We start from the raw sequence: 24,827 nt of genomic DNA, 5'->3' as shown, positions 1-24,827 counted from the left end.
ATATCTGCAATATGATCTCTGGTGCCTCTTCCCTGTCTAAATCCAGCTTGGACGTTTGGCATTTGTTGCTCCACATACTGTAAGAGCCTTTGTTGTAGAATCTTGAGCATTACACTTTACTTGCATGGGATATTAAGGCAATAGTTCGATAATTACTGCATTCCTTGGGATCCCCTTTCTTTGGAATTGGGATGTATATTAAACACTTCTAGAGGTATTGTCTTTTTGCATTCTTCCCTGATAATATCTCTGACTTCACTCCATAGCTCTTCTGGTTCTCTGTCAACTAAGTTTAAAGCCTCAACCCTGTTCCTTATTTGATCTTTATATGCTTCTGGGATGTTATTTAAATTGTATTTTGGCATTATGATTGCTTTGTTCTTCTTCTTTCGCTTTACTCCGATTTTCCATATGACCAGTTCATGAATTATACCACAGTCTACTCCTGGTCCTGTTTTTGCAGAAAGTATGGAAATTCTCCATCTTCTGCTACCAATTATATAATCAATTTGATTCCTATATTGACCATTTGGTGATGTCCACGTGTCCAGTCATCTTTTCGGTTGCTCAAAAAATGTGTTCGCCAGAAACAAATTATAGGCTTCACAGAATTCAGTAAGTCTTTCTCCTGCTTCATTTCTGTCTCCTAAGCCCCATTAGAGGGCATGGTCATTAGGAAACTGTGTGATTGATCCTTCCCCTCAGTGTGAATAGAAAACACCATGTTTGCTGGCACTGAGCCCTTACTGTGGAAGGTGCAAATGGAAAACAGAGATAAAAACTGCATCTTTAGTATGAAGTAATGCTCCCATGTGTATAAGCCCCGAGACAGTCAATTCTGAAGATGTGTAATTCCTATGTACAAATAAAAAATGGAGTTTCATCAGATGATTAGCTTAGGTCCCTTGTAGACTATCACTATTTTGAAGGAGGGATTCAGTTGCATACCAGCAAATGTAGGTTCGCACAATTAAAGTAGATTAAAGGATTGTGGCACTCTTGTGCAACAAACACTTTTTTTAAAAAAAATCAAACTCTTTGTGGTAAGGAAAGTGATGGTGATGAAAAATACACTAGAAAGTGGGATAATAATAGATTGATGGAAAGTCCTATAACCTCCACGCAAATAAATCAGGATGAGTGGTCAATAAGCAGCAAATATCATATAACCTCCACACAAACAATTCAGGCTTCTCTACTCTGATTTGTAGAAGGAAAGAAATGACAATAAATAAAAACCCTGGAACTCACCTATGAGAATTTCACTGAAAGTTGTCTCCCCTTTGATAATTTTCAAACCCAATTTCTTTTTTTATTCATTTTTCTTTTCGCATTATCTAATGATTGCTGCTGTCTGAAGTGAGCCAGGAGTGGTGGGATCAGCCAGTAGTCAGGACTGAAGAATAAGACAGAACCACACGGCAAACCAGGAACAGCATCAAGGTGCAAGCAAGAACTCAGGTCCAAAGAGTAAGTTGGAGAGGGTGAGGGAGACTGCATCCAGCAATCAAACAAAGCACAGGATCCATGGGGGAAACTACATAAACTTGTATTCAGAGGCACAGCAATTGTTCTGCAGGAATTTAACTCTGTGTATTAAAGTCTAATTTTTGCTACCAGCAACCCAACAAATTTTTGTCATGATCCTGCTACCTAGTTTTCCTGCTTATTGAACACCCAAAATTTTTACTGCACTTGAGAAATTCAGCTGACCAAACTTAAGTTCTGCCTGTATTGTTTATCATGTGTTAATGATGACTGGAAGCATCTGGCTCAATTCTTCTGAACTTAAAACATCTGGAAATTGGAAATAACTGCATTGAACACTAGCTGTGTGAAAGAGAGGAATATCTCTGCTTAGCTGGAAAAGCAACAAAAATGTGTGCAAATATAAGGAATTTCCTCTCTCCCCCTGTAAGAAACACTTCCCACAGCATCTCAGCAAGTGTAAACAAAGGAAAATATGCATTAAATATGGTTCTATGAGAAAGACAAGATAACACAAGGCAAATTACTTCTGTAAACAATGCAAATCAAGATGACACAAAATGTAATAGGAATATCCTGCAATGCAGACACTTAACTCACAGAACTTAAGATTTACACTATTTTATTTACACTATTTACACTATTTTAATAGTGTAAGATAAATTCAAGGTGTACAATACAGACTGTAAACTAAGGGGGAAATGGTTGGAGAAATGAGCTGCATTGTGATATACACAATGAATGACACAAAATGCCTGTCCAGCTGGTTGTGCCAGGAAAGTGAACCAGAAATTTATGCAGCAATGATAGAAATGTGTTCACTATTTCTGGCTGAAATTAATTTGGGGTGGGAGAATCAAGAGGAAGGTATTTTGACAGGCTTTTGTTTTAATCATTTTTTTCCTTTTACTAAAACTCCTATGTGTGCTCATTGCTGCTACCAGAGGCAGAGCCTCTTCTTTTTCTACCCAATGGAATGCTCAGCCAGTCTAAGTTCACCAGCCCTCTCTTTATGTTTTAGGAGACTAGTAAAAACTTGGTCATTTAAAAAGACCTTTGATTTGAAACTTTTTATTAATTTGAAAACTTTCTATTAAATTTTTTTAGTGCTATGTCCCAAGTACTGATTGTTGTTATTAATATGGTGGTTTTTAATTTTTTTTGATTCGTTATCCACATTGCAAACCTTTTAGATGCAAGGCAGGGTATAAATTTTGAAAATAAAGTAAAATAAAATTGCAAACTCCCCAGGCACTAGTAACAGATGCACCACTCATATCTTTTAATAGTTGTGCTGGCCTAATTTTATGGAACTATCTACTGGCTGAGATCAGATAGGCCCTCCCAAGTGAACTTCTAGCAACTTCATGAACTTTTTTTTTCAGCAGGCATTTGAAGCGAGTGTCTGACCTTATGGTTAATTTTAACTAGTTTTTAATTTATATTTTATCCCTGTTATACACCACTTAGAAATTAGGGTGTTAAGCAGTATGTAAGTTATTCAAAATAAATAAAACAAATGTGTGCTATTCAATATAAGGCTGGGTAAGCTGAATAAGAGTTCAGGAGTGGGAGAGAAAAGTTAAAATGTTAAGATGTAATTCTCCATAGTTATGCACACATTCAGAAATTTAGGACTAACTACACATTATATTTAATATGTAGCCTGCAGTTAAATATGCACTTTTTTAAAACTCAGAAGTAACCATGGAAAGGGAAGATTTAATTCTCCTGCCAAAGCTGTTACCAATAGTAAATAAGAACACAATGACACTAGTAGAAACTTTTTAACTATCAGTAACTGCTAGGTTGGGCTGGGCTGGGTGTAGGGTACTTTCAGGTGGTGAAATGAAGAATTAAGTATTCCCTCTCCATGCCCTGTGCTTCTGATCTAGATATGGGACTCTACACTTACTTTCGACTAAGAAAAAGACTAAAGAAAAAACTAAGAAAAAATGTTTTACTTAGAAAAAATCACATATCACAAAAATCACAGTCAAGCTACATATTAAACAAGATATGTAGCTTCACTGACACACAAAACGTAGGACTGTGCCTTGAATAGCAAAATGTATGTTCCTACTAAATCAATTTTCAAGCTTGTTCAAAATTACGGTCATGCATCCTATGACCATACTCTTGCCTGGGGTGTGTGTGTGTTTGGAGATGGGGGGGTTGGCGAGTGAAGTGAGCAGGGGGACAGAGCCCCCTTAGTAATCCCAATGAAATCAATGGAGCTTGCTAGCAATAACTAATCTGTCCCATTGATTCCAGTGTGACTAGAGTGTGACTAATATAATCTGGATCCAACATTTAATTCTATGAATTTACAGCAACTCTCTAATTCCATCCTTAACAAATCCAGGCTTTCACCCACCCAAATTAGTGAATCGACCCATTCCTGCCTTATTGTATGTGGATGTCAGGAAGTATGGTTGGAGTTCGGATGTTTCTGATGTTTCTGAGAATGAGCTAGGAGAGGGGGGCAGCTGGGCTGAGGCGTCTGAAGAGGAGGGGGAAACGTCCCAGATAGGGGGGGAAATCTTGAACAGACAACAGACTTGTTTCCCACGCACTTCCCCCCCCCAGGAATGTGCTGCAGTTACAGACAGAGGAGGAGGAGGACCAAGGTCGTTTGGCTACAGAGAAAGGTAGAGAGAAATCGCCTGAGGTGTTGGGCCAACCCCCCCCACTTCCTACCATCCTTTCCGAATCAGAAGGGGAGGAGGCCGCCGCCCCCCCATCGCCCCGCACCCGAAGACAGCTCAAAAGGCGCCAAAGAAAAGAGGAGGGAAGGGGCGTAGATGTGGGCAGTTTGAGGCGGAGTGAGAGGATCAGGGCCCAAAAGCCCCCTTGATAAGGGACGGGAAATGCTTGAAACTCTGTTCTATCAACTCTCTTCCATGCCGCGGGTTTTGGTTCATGTTAAGAGTTCATGAGGCGAAGAAGCCTATGTCTGGAAATTACTCTAATAAAAACTGATTTGCTTTCATCAAGTGATTCTGTTCTTGAGTCCCAACCCGGGCACGACAGTGGATGACACTGTTATATTATCTTACTCAGAAGTAGACTCAGGAGAGCTCTTTGTGCCTTTATGGCATACTGTACAGAGGAGGACCTTACAATAAACTATCAAAAGACCAAAATCTTGGTCTTTTTCAAAAAATATAACAAGTGTAGATGGAGGGTCAATGGGCACGAAATGGAACAGGTCAAGGTATACAAATACCTGGGTGTAGTTTTTCAAACAACTGGCCTGTGGAGAGCCCAAATTGCACATCTTTCCAAGAATGCCGAAAGAACCATTTCTGCTATACTTAGATTTTTCTTTTCGAAAGGGGTTCCCATATTCTGTCCCATATTCTGTCATCAAAGTTTTCCAGGGCAAGGTGTTGGCCCAATTACTCTATGGTTCTCAGATATGCATTTATAAAGATTTTCGCTCCCTGGAGGCAATACAGTCCAAGTTTCCATGTTCCATTTTTGGTGCCCGACGTGGAATCTGGGCTGGTTTCTTTTGAAGCATAAGCATGGCTAAACACGTTAAGCTTTTGGCTCAAGCTAAATTTTGGACCTCAAGGACTAGCCCCTGATTTTAACAGACAATCTGACCTCTGGTTGGGCAAGTATGGTTGAGAAAAATTTACATCTTTATGGATTTTCTTCCTCAGCTCTGGTTCAGCTGGGACCTATAAAAGCCGAAGAAACTATTAAGAACTGGATTAGGGATGTTGCCTTACAATAAGACTGAGCCCAGGCTTCTCACTACCCGTTTCCAGTGATTTACAATAAGAATTTTGCACCTGAAGCCTATCTTTGTGACCTAGAGATTCCTAAGTATCGTAGAGCCTCTACACTGGCTTGTTTTAATTCTTTACCATCAGCCTTGTCTGAGAAGAGATACTTGTGTATGCCTTATTCCCAACGCATCTGCCCATGTCAGTCGGGTGCGGTTGAATCAATCAATCATGTCCTATTACACTGTACATATTATTTATTATTTATTTATTTATTTGTTCCATTTTTAAACCGCCCATAGCGAATAAAAAGATTAAAATACAAATGGTACAAAAAGATTAAAATACAAATATCATAATAAAAACAGCCGAACAATAATAAACACAAACAGAAACCACAGAAATAGAAAAGTAAACACATTAAAATGCCTGGGAGCATAGCCAGGTCTTAACCTGGCACCGAAAAGATAGCAGCGTAGGCGCCAGGCATATTTCTTCGGGGAGGCTATTCCACAATTCAGGGGCCACTACAGAAAAGGCCATAGATCGTGTAACTGTCCTCCGGGCTTCCTGACGTGTTGGTACCCGGAGGAGGGCCTTAGCTGCTGAGCGAAGTGACCGGGTAGGTTCATAGTGGGAGAGGCGTTCCACAAGATATTGCGGTCCCACGCCGTGTAAGGCTTTATAGGTCATGACCAGCACCTTGAATCTGGCTTGGAAACAGATGGGTAGCCAGTGCAAATGGGCCAGAACAGGTGTTATATGTGCTGACCGGCTGGTCCTTGTCAGCAGTCTGGCTGCTGCATTTTGCACTAGCTGAAGTTTCCGAACTGTCTTCAGGGGCAGCCCAACGTAGAGCGCATTACAGTAATCCAACCTAGAAGTTACCAGAGCATGAATAACTGAGGCGAGGTCATCCCTGTCCAGATAGGGGCGTAGCTGGGCTACCAACCGAAGGTGGTAGAACGCATTCCTTGCCACCGAGGCCACTTGTGCCTCAAGAGACAAGGAAGGATCGAAAAGCACCCCCAGACTACGAACCTGTTTCTTCAAGGGGAGTGTAACCCCATCTAGAACAGGGTAAACATCCACCATCTGAACAGGGAAGGCATTCACCAACAGTGTCTCGGTCTTGTCTGGATTGAGTCTCAGTTTATTAGCTCTCATCCAGTCCATTATCGCGGTCAGGCAGTGGTTCAGCACATCCACAGACTCACCTGTAGAGGATGAAAAGGAGAAATAGAGCTGGACATTCATTCCTTTCATATTGCTCCAGTTTTGAAAAATTTACCAGGTAGATCTGACACATTTTATACCTCCTTTCTTCTCTCAGATTTGAGAAAAGAAATAACTTTTAAAGTGGCAAAATTTTGTGTCTTAGCATGTACTATAAAGAAGCAGATGGTTAATGCATTTCAACTTTAGTATGCTAGATTTTATTTTATTTTTTAAGTTTGTTTATATATAAGCCGTATAATTCAATCTCTTTATTTGTTTATATGCAATTCTTCTGCCTTTCTGCATTTAAATACTTGTATTTGTATGGCTGGTCATTGAACGTAAACAATAAAGTTAGTAAGCAAGAACTTGCACAAGTAATAGGTACATAAGCCATATAATAATGTATGAAAACCAGCTAAAGTATTTAAGAACTATTAAATAACTTGTCTTACTTGTAGCCAAGTTGTCGACATACCACAGCTGCATCCTTATCAGACCATCCATCATCACAAATTGTCCCCCATTGACCATTGATAAAGATCTCCACACGGCCCTCTTTCTTATTTTCACCATCCATCAATCTGATAGGAGGCCCTGGAAATATGTAGCAGCTGTTAAAGCAGAGCAGTAGTAGCAAGAACCAATACCCTCGTTAATTTTCATCACATTCAAGGAAAGTTGTCGGCTGGGGCTCAAGTTCAAGCATTCCTGTTTATATACCAGTAGTGAAAACATTTCAATCTTTTCACTTGTATTACATGAATGACAACTTGTTATTCAGCAAATCTAGACTGTAATGTGAAATGAATTTCCTTTCTGGTACCCACAAGAAAATCTTCTCAGCCTGCTGATTCGAAATCTATCTCTCTTCCAAATTTGGAATCAATAGGCTGAGTGAGGGAAAAACCTTATTCCAGAGTCTGTGAAGAATTCTCAGATTTGTGACAGAGAAACTAATCTTCATGCAAACATTGTGCACCCTATTATGTACGCAGCGTCACACAGTTGGAGGCAAAAGTGTAGCCATTACAGGTATCCAGTTTGAAGAGTTCAAAGAAGAATGCAGGACAGAGCCAAGATATATGATCAGCAGCCTCACACAAAATACAAGTTGCCAGACTGTACCATTACAAGTGGCAGGTGTGGACCACAGATTTGATTCCCCTTTTTCGGGCACAAAACTAGAATGTCAAGCACAGAGCTTGGAAGTAATTCGTTAGAAATAACGAGTTACTTGTAATTTATTACTTTTTTAATGAGTGGGTAACTTCATTACATTTTGCCAGTAATAGAATGAGTGGTAATTTCATTACTTTTCAGCTGCAACTGTAACGTTTCCAGCATTACTTTTGGACGTTACTTGGGGGGGAGAACGGGGGAAGTCTTCTGCTCCTCTGAGGACAAAGACAAAAGACATTTGCCTCACACTGGGCTTCTGTGCAGCGTTGCTCGTCCCTCGTGCTCTGTGTTAGCAGGCCACGAGGGAGAAGGTGGAAAGCCAGACAGTCGTGGAGCGGAGACAGAAAAAAAAATTGCTTCGAAAATGGACGGTGGAGGGAGAAAGCTGGAGGGCAAGGATGAAGGAGCAGAAGGTAGCAGCAGAATGGAGATGAAGAGCTGTGGAGGTGAGTGACGATGATGATGATGATGATGTGTGTGTGTGTGTGTGTGTGTGTGTATTAGGGTTACCCTTTCCAGCTTTCAGGAGTGATCTCCGGACCCTCTCTGGATGGTGGATCTCCGCTTGCTCACTCTCCCCCCGCACCCACCTGCAAGCCCGCTCGCTCACTCCCTCACTTGACCTACTGCCCCAACCCCCACTCTCTCACCCCCCGCTCAGTCATTTGCCCTACCGTTGCACCACCACCCCACTCTCTTGCCCCCACCCACCTGCTCACTCCCTCATTCGCCCTCCTGCCCTCCCCCGCACCTGTCTGCAAGCCCGCTCACTCACTTGCTCACTTGCCCTACTGCCCCCAACCCCTACTCTCACCCCCCACTCACTCACTCTCTACCTCCCCCACCCCTGCTCTCACACCCTGCTCACTCACTCACCCTACAGACACCTGCTCTCTTGCCCCTCGCCCTCCTGCTTGCTCACTCCCTCATTTGCCCTACCATCATTCCCTCTCACCCCCCGCTTGCTCACTCATCCTTCAGCCACCCCACCCACCACCCTCTTGCTCCTCCGCTTGCTCACTCGCCCTACCGCCACCCCTGCTCTCATCCCCCACTCACTTACCCTACTGCCCTCCCACCCACCGCTCTCTCACTCCCGCTTGCTCACTTGCCCTACCACCCCCACCTGCTCATTCGCCCCCCACTCACTCACTTGCTTACTTGCCCCACCTGCCCCCGCTCGCTCACTACCTCACTCGTCCCCCACCCCCAATTCCCTGCTCAGTTCAAAATCCGTCTGCAATCCAGGATTCAACTACACCATCCCTAACAGATGACCATCCAGCCTCTGTGGAAATACCTCTTGAGGCAACTTTTTTGAGTTCTACTTTCACAAAGTTCTTACCGCTAGGAACTTTCTCATAAAGTGCAGCCAAAATCTGCTTGCCTACCATTTGCACTGACTGTTCTAGTCCTGCCCTCCAGGGCAAGCCTGCTCCATCTTCTCGGTGACAGCCCTCCTGAACTTAGAAGACGGCTACTATCATGTTTCTTTTTAATCTTCTCTTCTCCAGGCCATAATCCTTTCTTTCTTTCCTATGAGACCCTCTGTTCCTCATCCCTTCTGCCAGAGTAGTCCTATGTATCCACTTTCAGGCACTTGTGTGCTCCTCTAGAGAAACTTTCCAAAAGCACCCCCATGGAGGAAAAGCACTGAATGCTGAGGCGGCCTGAAAAATCATCTAGAAAAAGCACTATGTTCTCTCGAATGTGGTAAATCTTATATCTCACCATATGGGGGCACATCCAGAAGAAATTCTCACCCTTTAAAAATAACCGGTAAAAATCACACTGTGTCAGACTGAGCTTGTTTTAAATGAACGTGGGAATCTAGCTTCACTGAGGACAGAACGGGAGAGATAAAGAACATAAAGCAGGACCAGATTAGGAAACTTGGTACCCTATTTTTTTTTTTTTAAATCAATAGATTTCCCATTCTGCAACATTACTCAGAGCTAAACATTTGGGGAAAGTGCCCAATGTGAGACCATAGCTTCATTTAGCTCAATACTGTCTGTGCTGATGGGCAGTGGCTCTCCAAAGTTCCAGGAAAAGATTTTTCCTAGCCTTACCTGGAGATGCCTGGTCACTGAACCCTGGAGTTCCTGCATGCAAAGCAAGTACTCTACCATGGAGCTATGTTTCTTCTCCTAAAAATAAAGTTAAGATTCCAGTCCTCATGGTTTTGAATAAAGGGCTGATAGGAAGCAGCATTAAACTTAGATCACGTTTAGCTCAGTGTTGTTGACACTGACTCCACGGTTCCAGATGGAGAATTTTCCCCATCCCATTCCCCATCCCAGCCCTATCTAGACTGAACCTTGAACTTTCTGCAAATAGAGCATGAAGTTTACCACTGAGCTAAGACCACTTCTCACAGGTTTTTTAAAAAAAATAAGACATTTTTGTCTCACTTTTAATCCTCCCCAAGACAGCTCATGAGAGTCAATAAAATAATTTAAAAAAAATCTTGTCCCAATAAATCTTCCCACCTGAAATAAAATACCATGTCAAAGAAAAACCACTTGTCCTGAATATGAACCTGCTGAACTCACCCAAACGTGCTGTTGTTTCACATGTTACACCATCTGGCCTTTCAGATGCTGTTGGACTACAAACCCCATCATCCAGGTCTATTGGTCATCTGCCTGGAGTTGATGGGACTTGGTCCAGCAACATCTGGAGCACCACCAGTTCTGCATTCCTGTCTCACCCAGACACAAATATAGGTTTGTCACCAATTATATATAGAAGAGATCTGTTGCCAATCCTAGCTCTCTCAACTATGTACCAGTTTGACACAAGCATATCAAACATCCATTCATCACATCCATCCTTTAAAAAATAAAAAAGTTCAGGTGCACAGCTTGAAAAACATGGTGTAAGAGGATGCCCTCAAGAGCATTTCTTAGAACTATAGAGTCAAAAGGTGTCTCTGAGGTCATCTAGCCCAACCCCCACTCCCCAATATTCTTTCCTAGACAGCCACCTACATCTGCCCATCTGAAAGTGCACCTTTCACATTTCCCAGTTCAGCTGTTTGAAACTGCTGAACTGGAATGCATCAGTCAGTTTGATTTCTATTAGTGTAAGGCAGGGGTGTAGTCATCCAGGGTCTTGGGGGGTCTTAGATGCCTTCCTTTTTTGGGAGCAGGTCCCAGCAGGGTCCCTATGTCTCCAGCATCCTATGAAAGGGGAATGTGTGAGCCAATGAGAAGAGTCTTCTTTTTTTTTTCAATTAATTTTTATTCAAATTTTCAAAACCAAAACAATACAAAAAGAAAAAACACAAATCAATAACTAACACAACAAGAAAAGAAAAGAAAAATATAAAAATATTGACTTCCGATTTGTCATAGTTCAGCTATAAATCTATAATATATAACAAGCCTGTCTCTTAATAGATTATAAAATCACCTTCCTCCAGCGGTTATCTTAATTGGTTTCAAATCTCATTAACATCATATCATTTTATTCTTCCACAAAAAGTCAAAGAGAAGTTTCCAATCCTTGAGATATATGTCCATCAATTTTTTTTCTAGATAAACATGTCAATTAATCCAACTCATCAAGTCTACTAAGTCCAGTAATTTCAAATCGCTCTTCTTCCATTATCCATATTGGTTCCATCTTCCATCTTACATCTTCACGCACCCAATAATCTTGCTGTCATAGTCATATAATAAGAGTCTGATAGGAATTTCCTTTATCCCAAATATTTTCTTGCCATCAATTCTGAACATATCACTGAAGTACTGTTGCAAAGCCGCATCTCTGTTCCTCTTTTTTACATGATACACTAGCACATCTCTTGAAGATTTTTCCATTGACACAAAACAGGGATTAAATCTGTTAACTTTCTCCATTTCAAGTTCCATCAAATCCTTCCAGTCCAGGAATTTTTTTGAACCGATAATATCTTTATCTCCAATCTCTTCAATTCCTTCAGGGACAGCGCTGAGTTCCAAACCGTAATATTTATCTCCAGGATCCATCACAGCCAGGAAATTCAAATCTTTTTCCATGTCCATATTTAATCCAATCTCCATAGTTTGAACCTTGCCTTTAATTTCTCTTTCATCCTTTTTTGGTTTTCCAGATCTATCTTTATTCTCCTTTCTCATAGAATCCTGAATTTCTTTCAGCTCCTGTCTCATTTCGTCAAATTCAATTCTCCACGCTTGACTATTATTTCTCAGTTCTTGTTTTATTGACTTAATCCCATTCATTATTTTCTGAAACATGTCTAAAGATAAAGTCCCTTCTTGTACATCCATGATCTTCTTAATTGTCATTCTTAAAGCCAAAGGAACAAAACTCCTTCAATTTTCAATGTCCCAAGCAAAGAGTAGTTTATTTCTTTATCCAGTTACAAAGGAGTTAATCTTTCAAACCAACTGACGTGACACTCTAGACAGCCCTTATCTCTTATATGCCCAGAAGTGCAAAAACAGCTTTAGTTCACAGCGTCCAAATAATTAGCAGAAGGAAAGAGCAGATTCGTCAAAAAAAGGAGATCAGAAAAAATAGTCCCAGACATGTGTTACACAAAAGTCTTATAAATCAAAAAGATTTTTCCTTTCTCTTCCAATCAGAAACCCCTCATCCATTGAAATCTTTATAATGCTATTTTCCATGTCAGCTTTTTGCAATAAAAGAAAAGATAGGCTATTTTTATTTTCTTCCCCCTTAGTTCCGTGAGTAAAAGATAAGGAAAGTTTTGGCTCACCCAGGTTTTCTTAATTGCTGTTCCTTTGACAAATCTCTTTAGCTGTATAGATAAGAAAATAATAAAGCATAGACAGGAGAATGCTTGCCTGTTAGTCCGTCTTTCTTTAAAGAAAAAAAAACGGGTCACTTATTTAGCTGAGCTTAGCTAGAAATCCTCGCTCCGTCCGAGCTGCTGGAAGACCTTCTTTCACAGACAATTCTGACGAATTCCAGTCTCCAACAATCACAACAAAGCTGTGTGGGAAATCTCACGTTTCTTCCTTATCCAGAAGAAATTATCCCCAGTCAAAAAAGACCCTTCTGACTGGATTTAAAACTGAAAAAGTTTCATCCAAGACGGGAGCCCGTCTCAGAGCCGCACAGGCGGAGGGATCCTCCTGGGAAGTCGAGAAGAGTCTTCTCAGTAGCTAACATTCTCCCCTTTCATGCTTATTGACTCCCGGGGCGTTTTCTGTTGTGGAAGAGGATCTCATTCTCAACCCACAAGCAAAAAAAGAAAAAGAAAAAAGGTAAGAGGGTGTGTGGCTGTGACTATCATGAAGGGACCCTGCACTTCTAAATTTCTCACAGCAACCAGTGCGAAATTCAGCAAAGTTACGTATTGAGACCAATGACTGTTCTTGTAAAGGGTTGCCATCTGCTTTATCTTGGGGCTGTTAGCATGGAAGGCTACGAGGCCAACAGAAGGTGGAACCAGAGTAAATGACAGGCAAAGCCAACAAAGGCCCTATCTGCACTAAACATTTAAAGCAGTATTATACCATTTTCAAACAGTTGTGGCTTCCACCAAAGAATGCTGGGAACTGTAGTCTGGAGAGTTGTTAGAACATACCTGTTCCCCTCACAGAATTACAATTTCCAGAGTGGTTCAACAATCAATCCTTCTTCCTAGAGAACTCTGGAAAGTGTAGCTCTGAGAGGGGAACAGGGGGTTTCCTAACTCTCAGCATCCTTAACAAACAACACTTTCCAGGAATCTTTAGGGGAAGCTATGGCGGTTTGAAATGCTATTACTTCCCCTTAAAAGTATAGGGCAGATGGGCTTTTGGGGCCCTATCCTCCCCCTTGCTGAGTTCCACTGGGGCAAATGGGCAATTATGGAGGAGGAAGCTGACAACCAGGGCCACCTCCTGGCCTAGTTGTAAGTAGGATGTCAGGCAGGTTTGGGCTTTCTTTTATTAATATTAAAGTGTATGGTATGACAATGGGTTATTTCCTGTCATAATGCTCAATTATTTATTATGTGGCTTTGAGTGTTCAAAGCACTTAAGGCTCACAAAATTGAAGGGGAGACTTGTAGGTCATCTAGTCCAGCCCCTACTTGATGCAAAAAAGCCAGAGAGAGAAGGTCCCCAACAGATGGCTGACCTACTTTTATTTGAAGACTTCCAGGGAAGGGGAGGGGAGCTGACCTTGGGTACATGGTCCAACTGTTAAGCCACTCTTATCTTTTTGGGACATTTTCCCCTCAACTAAAATCTACCCTCCTGTACCTTAAGCCCATTAGATTCAGTCCTTACCCAGAGGTCTTTGTACTCTTCTATGTGGCAACCCTGGAGTTACTTGAAGACTACCATCATATACCACCACTCAAGCCTTTTCCAGAATAAACCTACCCAGTTCACTTAAACTTTCATCATAGAACTTGTTTTCCAAACCTCTGATGATCTCCATTGTTGTCCTCTGAACCCATTCCAATTTGTCTAGATCAGCACCCAGAACTGGATGCAATACTCCAACTGAGGCCTGACTAGTGCAGCATTACATGAATGTTTATTTCTTATGACTTGCAAACTCCAGTTCTAATGAATGCAGCCTAAAATTGGTTTTGCCTTTGTGCTGGCACTGAGGTGAATGGGAGCTTCCCCCCAAGCAAACTGTAGGGGCAGCAGTGATGCAGTTCAAAGGGCGAAATGCCTCCACTACCACACCAGGGTCTCAATCCATGTCAGACCCCACGCTGGCTATTTCTGAAAGAAAAAAAGTGCACTCAAGGACAAACCATATGATTAATGCCACGTGTAGATTAAATTGGCCCTCAGTGGCTCTTTCTGCCTGCTCGTCTTGTCCCTGGTTCTACTACCCTCTCTGTGTGTGTGCTTATTTTTAATGTTGTTTTAGGCTACTTAGATGTGAAGCAGCCAAGGCCAGCACCCTGTAGGCAATTTTTTTTAAAGTAACTAAAATGCAACTGTAGTGATTACTTTTGAGAAAAAGTAATCAGTTACTTTCAGAGCAATTGTAACTGTAACAGTAATTACTACTTTTTGGGGCCATGTAACTGTAACTGTAATTTATTACTTTTTTAAAGTAATCTTCCAAGCTCTGGTCAAGCAGAGGTTTAAGCTGTAACCTCCGGCTTAAAATTCTAGTTTTGTATGTACAGTAGGTATGCCCTAGAATTCTGTCCAATTCAGATTTGGTACCAAATTTTCTATTAATTTGCTTATTCTCAGTTGCTGAGAATAGGATTTTAAATGTAGCAAATTTCTGCAGCTATTTTTGCAAATGGACTTTTTTTAAAAAAAAACCCTGCCTCTAAAACATTGATTGTAGGAATCATAATTTATCAATATTTCTTTTTAACAATATTTTCTTCAAAATATTGACATTTCTCTTAAAAAGTACTGATATTAATATCAATATTTTTCCCAACCCAAAAAAAAATATCTATCAATAAAAGCAGCAGCCAGCTGATATAGAACAAAGTCAAAATGATGCCAGCCTGTTAGGTCAATTGAATGCTTTCAAACTGACACCAGCCAATGGATCCCATCCCTAACATGCAGACGGTAGCTGACGGTGTCGAAGGGCTGCACTGCATTCCTTACTCCCTTAGGCCACGTCACTGCTGCATAATAGGACAGAGAGGGGGAGGGACGATGTGTTGGCGAGGCTGGCATGGTGCAAACAGAGCCAATCTGGTGCTCCTGCCGACATGTTTGAGCCACACTGATCTTGCCAACACCTCACCCCTCACCCTCTGTCCCCTGGCATGCAACAGCAACTCAGCTGGCAGGTCAAGTAAGTGGTGTCACCCACCCCGCCATCTGCTACTGCATTCAGGGAGTTATTTTTTCCAAAGGTGGGCATTCAAACATAGTCAGCTACCTACAGTCTAAACGGTGGAGCCCAGCAAAAGATGCACACTGTGACTGCTCTGATCAGGCCCCTTCCAGCCCTATGATTTAATGCAGTTGCTTTGTTGTGCACTTTTTTTCCTGATAGATATGGATAGGACACCATCCTGTTTGGAGCTTTTTAGCATTACTACTAAACCTTTACTGAGTGAGGGGGAATTGAAAACCAGGACTGGCTCAATTTAATCTTCTCTAAAGAACGGTGTGGCAGACAGCCAACCTCCACAGGCCTTTCCAGCCAAAGGCTGATCATCATTACTCAAGGAGCTCATAAATGCAATCAATACATTTTCCTCTAACCTTACATTTCTTTAGCAGCCAGTGTCACAGCAAGGTCTTCTGATAATAATGTGTATTAAAATGTAATTTGAACTGTTGTGTAATAGACAACAGAGCATTAACAAACTGAATTAACTAACAATTGCTCACATATCAGAATGAAACATAACACATTACATGCTATCATTGCCTTTTAATAAGTTTTCTTAGAACTTATTATATACATTTTATCATATGTAGGCTGGGTACATCCAGGCGGACTTGATCTCATACTGCATCATTACACACCCAGTTCACAGCTCAAACTACACTCAGAGTGCACTGACCATGTTTACAGAAAGCAGTACTTGGCCATAGACTTAGTACAGTGAATGTGGTCAAAGCTCTGAACTGACCATAGGGTGAAGAGGTCACACAACTGCTTCAACACAAGAAAGGATGCAACAAATATACTAAAATGAGCCATTTGGAAGCAACCCCACCCAGAGTTTACACATATTAAATCCCACTGATGTAAGGGATGGCTGCCATTTTTGAGAAACAGATTGTTGAACAAGATAGGCGCTCTCCTAGGACTAAAATACACATTATGCTAAAAGTATAGCATATAAGCAACTACATTTTGGTTTTCCCTTTAACTAATTGCAATTGTTATGAAATCCACAATGTGCAGGGATGGAAGGTTTATACCTTCCCTCTTTGGCTGCAATTTGGATGAGAACAGCCTCCCTCCCACAAGGCTATTGGCGTCAACTGAAACTTTTCCAAGCCTCATAGCCACATTTGGGGGTGAGTGTGAGGTGAAGGATTTTCATCCCAACTGTGCCTGGGAAGAAAGGGATAAATCTCCTGATAATAATTGTCTCCAATATGCCATAATTACTTAAAGAAAATATCCAGATGTAGCTGCATGCTATACATTTAGCATAGTGTTTTTCCCTGTCTTATCGAGCAAAGCAGTTCTTACGTTCTTACAAATATTTGCAAGAGTTAAGCCTTAATGCTTACTTCATCCAACTGCATTGTCAGACTTTTCCATAAATTTCAAAAAACGTGAAAGTAACAATATAGCTATCAAGATTCAGTTCAGCCCAAAATATTACAATAGATAACAAAAGAGTAAATCATTGAATTAAACAAATGTTACAGTAAATGAGTTCTTCTACAGAAAACTTGCCTAACCTGTTTTAAATTAATGGAGGTTAGGCTGTACAGCATCAGGGTTTATGACTACATCCAAAATGTCTAGATTTTCACCCTATTGTTGTCATCATCCAGAAGTGCTTGGTCTCCAAGAATATAATTTCAGTTCAGGCTCTACTCAAATTACTTGGGCAGCAACAGAGGATATTAGCTATGAAACTGAGCAGATTATATTGTCAACCAACTTGTTACTACATGGAAAATTCATTCACAACTGTGAAATTAATACAGCTTTCAGGTATCCAAAGGGAATGTAACCATCTGGCTGTATTTAACCATAATGGACCCTTTCCAGCTCAGGTTAGGTTCCATTATATCATGAACGCAGCAGCCCAGATGTTCACTTAGCATCTATGTGAACGGGCACTATGATTTGAATTCCTGCTATTTGGGCTTTGGAAGTTCTTATTCTCATTGTCTCACCCACACAGAAATACTTTTTTACATTATACCGTTGAGTTAATAAAAGCTTTGGGATATTGAGAGATATAAAAGGATAACAATGAAAGAAAAAGGGTAAAGGGTAATAATAGGACTGTGGAAATACATTCAGTAAAAAATGCAGGATGGAATGAAACTTAAGTTCAATAATTTTATAAACACCATGATTTGTATGCCTCAAGTTACACTGTTGGTATGGTACTAAGAACTGCTTAACAGAGCTCTTTACTACATTGAAAGACAAGATGCAATCCTTGAATAAATTACATACAAAGGTGCCTAATTTGCATTACTTTATTTCTCACTGAAATGCTGTTCTTTGCCTCTGTTTGTCATTTCCCAACACTGGGTGAAACCTATTTCTTTTGTACTCAGGAAGAGGAATAATGAATGAGGCCAATCATTTCCAGTCTTGGGGGTTAAGTAGTCAAGATTCTTCAGAAACCTGCAGTTAACTCTTGAGCTATACTATACATATACAATTATCTTATACCAAGTAAGAATATTGATGTATAGAGCTTGGAAAAGTTACTTTTTTGAACTACAACTCCTATCAGCCCCAGACAGCATGGCCACTGGATTGGGCTGATGGGAGTTGTAGTTCAAAAAAGTAACTTTTCCAAGCTCTGTTAACCCTGTACTGCCTACTGTGACTGACAGCATGCATCCAAGGCCTACAGTAGAGATCTTTCCCAACCATGCTATCAAATAAACTTTAACTGAAGATGCCAGTGATTTAGTCTGGGACTTTCTTCATGCCAGCCATATGCTCTGCTCTATACTACAGGGGTGGCAGAGAGAGGGGGGATGGAGCAACGGGGGGGGGGAGAGGGAGAGAGAGAGAGAGAGAGAGAGAGAGAGAGAGAGATGTAATCCAGCAATTCTGCAAACTCCATGGATCTGGATCTGCCCATCACCATCATGCAACTCGCAGCAAATTACCCCTGGAGGAATGTGACTCATGACAGAAAGAAAGATTCCACATCCCTACTCTACTGAATAGCTACAATTCCCTCCCGGATGCTTCTCATGTCTACTTAGATGCTGAACTTGGGTTGGTAGAGAATTCAGTTCATCCTTACTACCATACTAAGGATAGCACATATGCTTCAGTAGAAAATACTCTAGGTTCTGTGCAAGATCAAACATTCACCTATTCCAGAAATTAGCTGCTTAAGAGCAAACCTACAGTAACCACATTAAAAAATAATCACATATAAAGTGAAGTTTTTCAAACTATTGTCAGTTAGCTGAGTGGCATTTTCTATATCACAAGACTTTACAGCTCTTCTTTACGTTGTTGTAGTAATTTTGGATAATTATGGTTTATAAAATGTATTGCACCCTGTTTTCAGTTGATTAAAGCTTGCAGCAATTGCCTGTGATAACTGCATTACAGACAAGACTTTCCTTTAATCTATTTTATTTTTTGTCTATTTACATTAAATTAGTCTGATCCTGTACTAGGCACTGTAAATTGCTTTATACTGCTGTTGTGGCTCTCTTCCTCCTTTTCTTTCTAAATTTAACAGATTCCAGCTTTTTAAATTGGTAGCAAATCAGTTTATCTATTGAAAGGTGCTTTGTACCTTCCATAGATTAAGTCAAATAGTTTTCAGGATAATAATGCTTAGATCTACAGCTGATATATTTCATTTTACGTTCTCTGGGCTATGATACAGCATGACCAACACATGCTCATTTCAGTTTGAAACATGCTAAAGAAAAGGGAATATGTCACTGAGGTCAGGTGGCGAATAAAACAACCTAAGCACACATTCATAATTTGTTTAGCTCTGTATATGAATTAATATAGCATATGCTCTTCAACAGCATATTGTATACTGCTATGTGTAATCACATGAAGAACTGTCAGTCTCACAGAGACTAAAACAACAAAGAAACATGTCCGCAGTCCTGTACCTGGGCCCATTTACTCTGAAAAAGGAACAATATGCATTGCCCTCCACTGAAAAGAATGGGAAAGACCTTGAAAGTGGGGGCTTTTGCACATACATCACAGCCCCCAAAGCCTACCAGATCAGTGTATCGCTGGCAAGTAGGCTGCAACTCAGCAGTCCCTTCTGGTTCACCTTGTTCTTTATCCATATGAAGCTAGAATGTGGCCTGGCTCCAAAGAAGCTACTCCAAAGAGCTACTTCAGGCAGAACTCACAGGCTTCAGCATGCCCAGCAAAAGTTCAGACTTTTTTCCCTTTGAACAACAGATCCCCATGCCTTATCAGAAGTGGCTTTTAAAATCCCCTCAGTTTCAGAAGAGCTCTGTCATGTGGCATGATGGGCTTATGCTCAAGAACCACAAATCCAAAGCACTTTTGGGCTCCCTTGGTTTTTTGGATCCAGTCTGGCATCTACAAAGAGAGGCTTACCCAGTGAGACTCTGTGGCTGTCACTATCTCGATAGCAACTTATCCTGATATCCTCTTGGTGGCTGCAATCATGCTTTCCCCATTCTCTCTTTGAACATTGGAGGATTGCAGATTCCTTTCCTGAGCAGCTGACATCATCCAGCCAGATGGGTCCAGTGTTCTCTACTAGGTAGCCTTCTGAGACACTTTTCCCATTCCTGTTTACACATAAGTAGATTAGTGCTTTGTTGTGAGTGAGGTATAATACTCAAGGTCAATATAAAAAATAGAAATAATATTTCATGTAACAAAAGCATTAAGTCAGCAACAACATTCCTGGGTTCTTTCTTAAAGCAGCATATAAAGCTTTAGAATACACACACCACTAAGGATAGTGTTGTGGAATGGAGTATACAATCCTAGAACCCAGTGCTGTTTGCTTACCCATGGCAAAGCACTGCAAAAATATGCTAAGATTATTAATCTATTAATAATCCATTAAAAAAATTAATCAATTTTTCCCAACCCTAGTTGACTTTTTTTCAGGAAACTTGTGCTGTTCACAAATATGCTCCTGATGAGGATTTCACTATGAAGTGAATTAGGCACTTGTGAAATTCTGCACAATATATAGCAGCATTTTACAGAGAATTATCATCAATGCTCTGCAAAGTAATTAGCATCCTCACATAAATGGACCTTACTTAAACCCCAGTTGCTGACAAACCACGTGTGTGTTAAGTTCAGTCCACCCGTCATCACAGATTGTGCCCCACTGTCCTTTGTAAAGCACTTGCAGACGTCCCTCATGACTGACTTTGCCGCCTGCTAGTCTGATGGCACCATCTATAGCATTAAAAAAATAAAAGTCAGTACCGCTTAAGAGATAACTTCAGGGGGGGAAAGCTGTGCTATAAAATGCAATGGATCAGTTCAAAGGATAGGTACTAGTTATGTGCAATATTTTAAAAGAAATAGGAGAGAGGGCCCTAATACCTGCACATTTTACATTGTTGCTCTTATACAACTTCATTGTTCAGCAATTTAAACAAACCTTAAATCATATAGCTAGAGTTACATTAGTATTATCACCCATTTTTATTTTTATTAGTACTTGTTTTATTTGTAATCAGCTTTACCTTAGCATTTCTTTAGCATGACTGCTACAGAAATGTAAAAGGCACAGTTTCTAGACCCAGAGGCTCACAATCTATACTGGACAAAAGTTTATGGAGAAAAAAGAAAATGCTATGTATATGAAAAACTCTTTCATTTCATTCCTTTCTGTCTAGAAACTACTTTACTAACATCTCGCCCACACAAGTATCCACTCTTCTCTATATCAGCTCACACTGAAGATCTATAATTTGATTAACTAAGACATAGAACAGAAGCAGAGAAAACTGGAGCCTATTGCAGAACAATTAGCAGAGTGCTTCTTTTTGTAGAAACTCTGCTCCCTGGGATCCTTTACCATTCTCAATAGTTCACAATGCAGGGACAATCCACCTATAGTAAGTAACCCTGTAGGAGAATTCAGAACACTGATAGCAAAACCACCACAAAGAACATTCAAAGCTAACATAAAGAAACCTGTCTGTGCTGTGGAAGATTTTCAGGGTGAGGATAAAATGTGCTCAATGAAAGCTAGTGAATGGTCAATTAATTATACATATGTCAAGTACCTGTCTGCATGGGAGACGAACGTGTGATTTTTGAGAAATGTACTGCCCTATGACATGGTTCAGCATAGATATATATTTGTTAATCTAGCCCAGTTCCCTTTCTGTCCCAACTCCACATAACCTATCTGCCTGCACCCACCACTTCACACATTTCATGAGAGCAAATGTGTGTTTCTGATTGCTGTGTATGTGGCACGAAACTAAAGCCAATCACAGGTAACTATCATTCATTTCCTCCTTCTGTGCTTGCTTGTTGTGTCTAAGATAGGATGTAGTCTTTAATATATGAGCAGCCTTATGTGCACAAGTGACATGCATAGGGATGGCATTCTTACACACCTTAGTAGGTTTTACCCTACTATGTTCCTGCAGTACAACAAAAGACACAGTCAGTTTTCATAAACTGTATCCTATAAACTTCTAACACATCAGCAATCTAGCTCCAGTGCTGTCTACCTGCTAGAGGTGTGCAAGAAACTCCTGCATCTTCTTTGTGGCCACAGTTGTGTTCTTGCCAGGAACTCTTCAGACACTGTTCTATAGACAGCTCATTTCCTGTACACCGCACTTCATCCAGCAGCACAGGGCCTGAGCCTTCTCCAAAATAAGCCTGGCTCCATGCCTTGGCAATCCCCCTGTTGAAACATAGCAAAAAGAGAATAAATGGTGGCAAATAGTCAGAAAGTGTCTCTAAATTAGATACTAAAATTATCTGTATTGGCTGGTACAAATGCCACAGTCCAAAGTGATATTGATTCAAGTAGGTGTACAGAATCATTATTTAAGATCCTGATTTCTTAAAAGAACCTTTGACAGATTTTGCATAGCCCATTAAGTGTGTATATTTTAATCAGGAAATTAGAATGGATCAGAAATAAAAATGTGGCCCACCCATGTTCTTCTGTAGTTTAGCCAATTGTACAGAGAACACAAATAAAACTATTTTGGTATTTAAAACAAATATACAACTGAAACAAACAGCTAATAAGACACAAAAAGCAACATAGAGAAAGAAACATACCAAAAAGAGGCAGGAAAAACATGGCCATGTGTAAAGCAAGCTGGGGATATAGGATACAAAGCAAAACCCATTTTGTATACAAAATTCCAGACCTTTGTTTATGACATCTATAGTTGAGAAATCCAGTCTGAAACAGCGATTTGTATACCATGGTTTCTTTTTAGATTACTTTCCCCAAAACTTCTATCTTAACGTCCTGTGTGACTCATAAAAATATGCTGCAGTTTTACAATCTGTTTATAAAACATCTGGCTGTCTCCGTCTCACACAGCCTAAAACAGGTTGAGGTTATCAGAAGTGAATATTGTAAACTCAGGGGGATTGGCAGATTCAAGAGCATGGGCTAGATTAAGGGACCAGGACAGGCAAAACAAGAGATAAACTGAAGAATTCAGCACAAAAGAATTTATTTCCTGTTGTAACAACATATAAATAATACAGTTTTAAAAACCTCAAGGTAATTTCCTAAGAAAAATTAATATAAGTAGAAGGGGTGCTGTTTTTTGGAAGAATAGCTCTTGTTTCTTACAATTTAAAGCAGATATATTAGATTGTTTCCCCAATACATTTTTGGGTAGGACTTTTCTTTTGTCATCAAGGAAATAACCCTTTATGTCAAGGCTGCACTATTTGTGAACCACCAAGTAAAATACACCTCACCAGCCAAACTAAACATGAAGTTAAATGCAAAGACACACTGAATATGCACATTTGTGGGGAGTGATAACTATCAGGACTGCATCATATAGAAAGAGGGACCCCTGCTGTGGTCCCAATGAAAATTGCACTGCCAAAGTTCTATTTGCATTGGGAGAGCTCCATTGGTGCCAAAAGTTATCAAGAACCATTCTTGGGGACTGAAAGGAGAGGATTTGCTTTTGGGGGAGTTAGTTGCTTAAGGAATAGCACTGTTTCCCCATTAAATTCATTTCGTATTTATATCCCACTTTTCAACACTCATAAAAAGTGTGTTCAAAGCAGTATTAATAGAATCGGATTCCAGAGATTTCCATAAAGTATGAACTACCTACAACCCTTACTAGGTTTGGTGAAAGGGTTGAATGAAGATAAGAGTTCCTATCTGCTTTGGGCCCAGTGATCTGAGACTACAAAAGTAAGAGTGGGGAGAAAAGTAGAGTGGGGACTAGAGGAAGAAAGGAGTGCAGATTAATCAGGCATGTGCTTGGGAAGGGCTGCAGCTCATGCTTTGTATGCAAAAGTTTTTAATACTGTTTTGTTTTAATGTATTTTAAGATCTGTTTTTATGATGTTTTAAAGTGTTTTTAGCACTTTGTTTGCCGCCCTGGGCTCCTGCTGGGAGGAAGGGCGGGATACTAATTAAATAATAAATAAATAAATAAAATAAAAGGTCTGAGGTTCAATCCCTAAACCTCCAGCACGGCTCGAAAGACTCTCGTCTGAAACCCTGAAGAGCTGCTGCCAGTCAGTATACATAATACTGCGTTAGATTACTGGTCTCAGCATAAGGCCTTGTTCCAAATGGAGAGCAGGATATCAAACACATTTGGGGAACAGCACAAATAGTAATTAAGTTTGAATAAAACACAGGCAGAACAATCCTAACCTGGGGGAAGCACCATATCCATAGCCCTGCCAGTCAGGGCAGAAGGGGGGGGCAGTTTTCCCTCCTTCTTGTGTTGTGCCAGCTGTAGGCTGGTTTAGCAGAGTGGCCCAGACCAAGCCTTTATCTGTCAGTGCACCTTTGTTTGGATCCAGCAGAGCCTTGGCTGGCCCTGCTTCTCCACACCCTCAAAAAAACAACTTTGGGGGTTTGAATTGGCTTCTGCCAGTGGGAACACTGCCAGTGGTAGCTCCCAAACTGCCCGTGCCTTCAACAGACACAGTGTGACTTCTGCAGTGGCACAGACTTCCCACTGGCAGAGGCCTATCTCCACTCAATCCTAACCCCCTCCAGAAGCATGGGTTGTGGTTTAGGATTGCTCACTTAATCAGTAATTAAAAAATTACATTGCTTCATTTCTGGATTCTCTGATAGTCCTTTTATTTCTTGTTCCTTATTTTAAGGTACAGGTATCTAGCCAGTGACAGAAATTTTAAAAAATCAAAGACCTTTGAAAAAAACAAAGAACATTGGTGATATCCAACTAAGTTAGATGATTGTAATGGGTCTTCTATGAGTATAATTAACTTTGTATTTCATCCATAATCACTGTATAGTATAGAATTAGCTCGGTTTGTGAAGGACCATATCAGGTTGCAGGGAGTTAGACTAACTTATCTTCAAATTCTCTGCATTTAGCCCCATTATTCTATGTGCTCTACTGCGAATATACACATGCAGTGCATCAGAGG

At 40.6% G+C, this 24,827-nt stretch overlaps 1 protein-coding gene across 2 annotated transcripts in view; it reads right to left on the bottom strand.

Annotated features, from left to right (window-relative positions):
* PRSS12 (serine protease 12) overlaps positions 1 to 24,827 on the bottom strand; it is a 102,904-nt gene that overhangs the window by 36,692 nt on the left and 41,385 nt on the right. For both annotated transcript variants that reach the window (XM_061585274.1, XM_061585273.1), the window contains exons 5-8: positions 21,929 to 22,107; positions 20,492 to 20,633; positions 19,809 to 20,005; positions 6,899 to 7,040 (exon numbers count right to left, since the gene is read on the bottom strand). In XM_061585274.1, the coding sequence (XP_061441258.1) occupies positions 6,899 to 7,040; positions 19,809 to 20,005; positions 20,492 to 20,633; positions 21,929 to 22,107 (660 nt within the window). The remainder of the gene's footprint in view (positions 1 to 6,898; positions 7,041 to 19,808; positions 20,006 to 20,491; positions 20,634 to 21,928; positions 22,108 to 24,827) is intronic.

The sequence above is a fragment of the Rhineura floridana genome, chromosome 9 (assembly GCF_030035675.1).
Source record: "Rhineura floridana isolate rRhiFlo1 chromosome 9, rRhiFlo1.hap2, whole genome shotgun sequence".
NCBI lineage: Eukaryota > Metazoa > Chordata > Lepidosauria > Squamata > Rhineuridae > Rhineura > Rhineura floridana.
The sequence above is the reverse complement of the archived record's forward strand: the minus strand, read 5'-3'. Positions and strand labels throughout refer to the sequence as shown.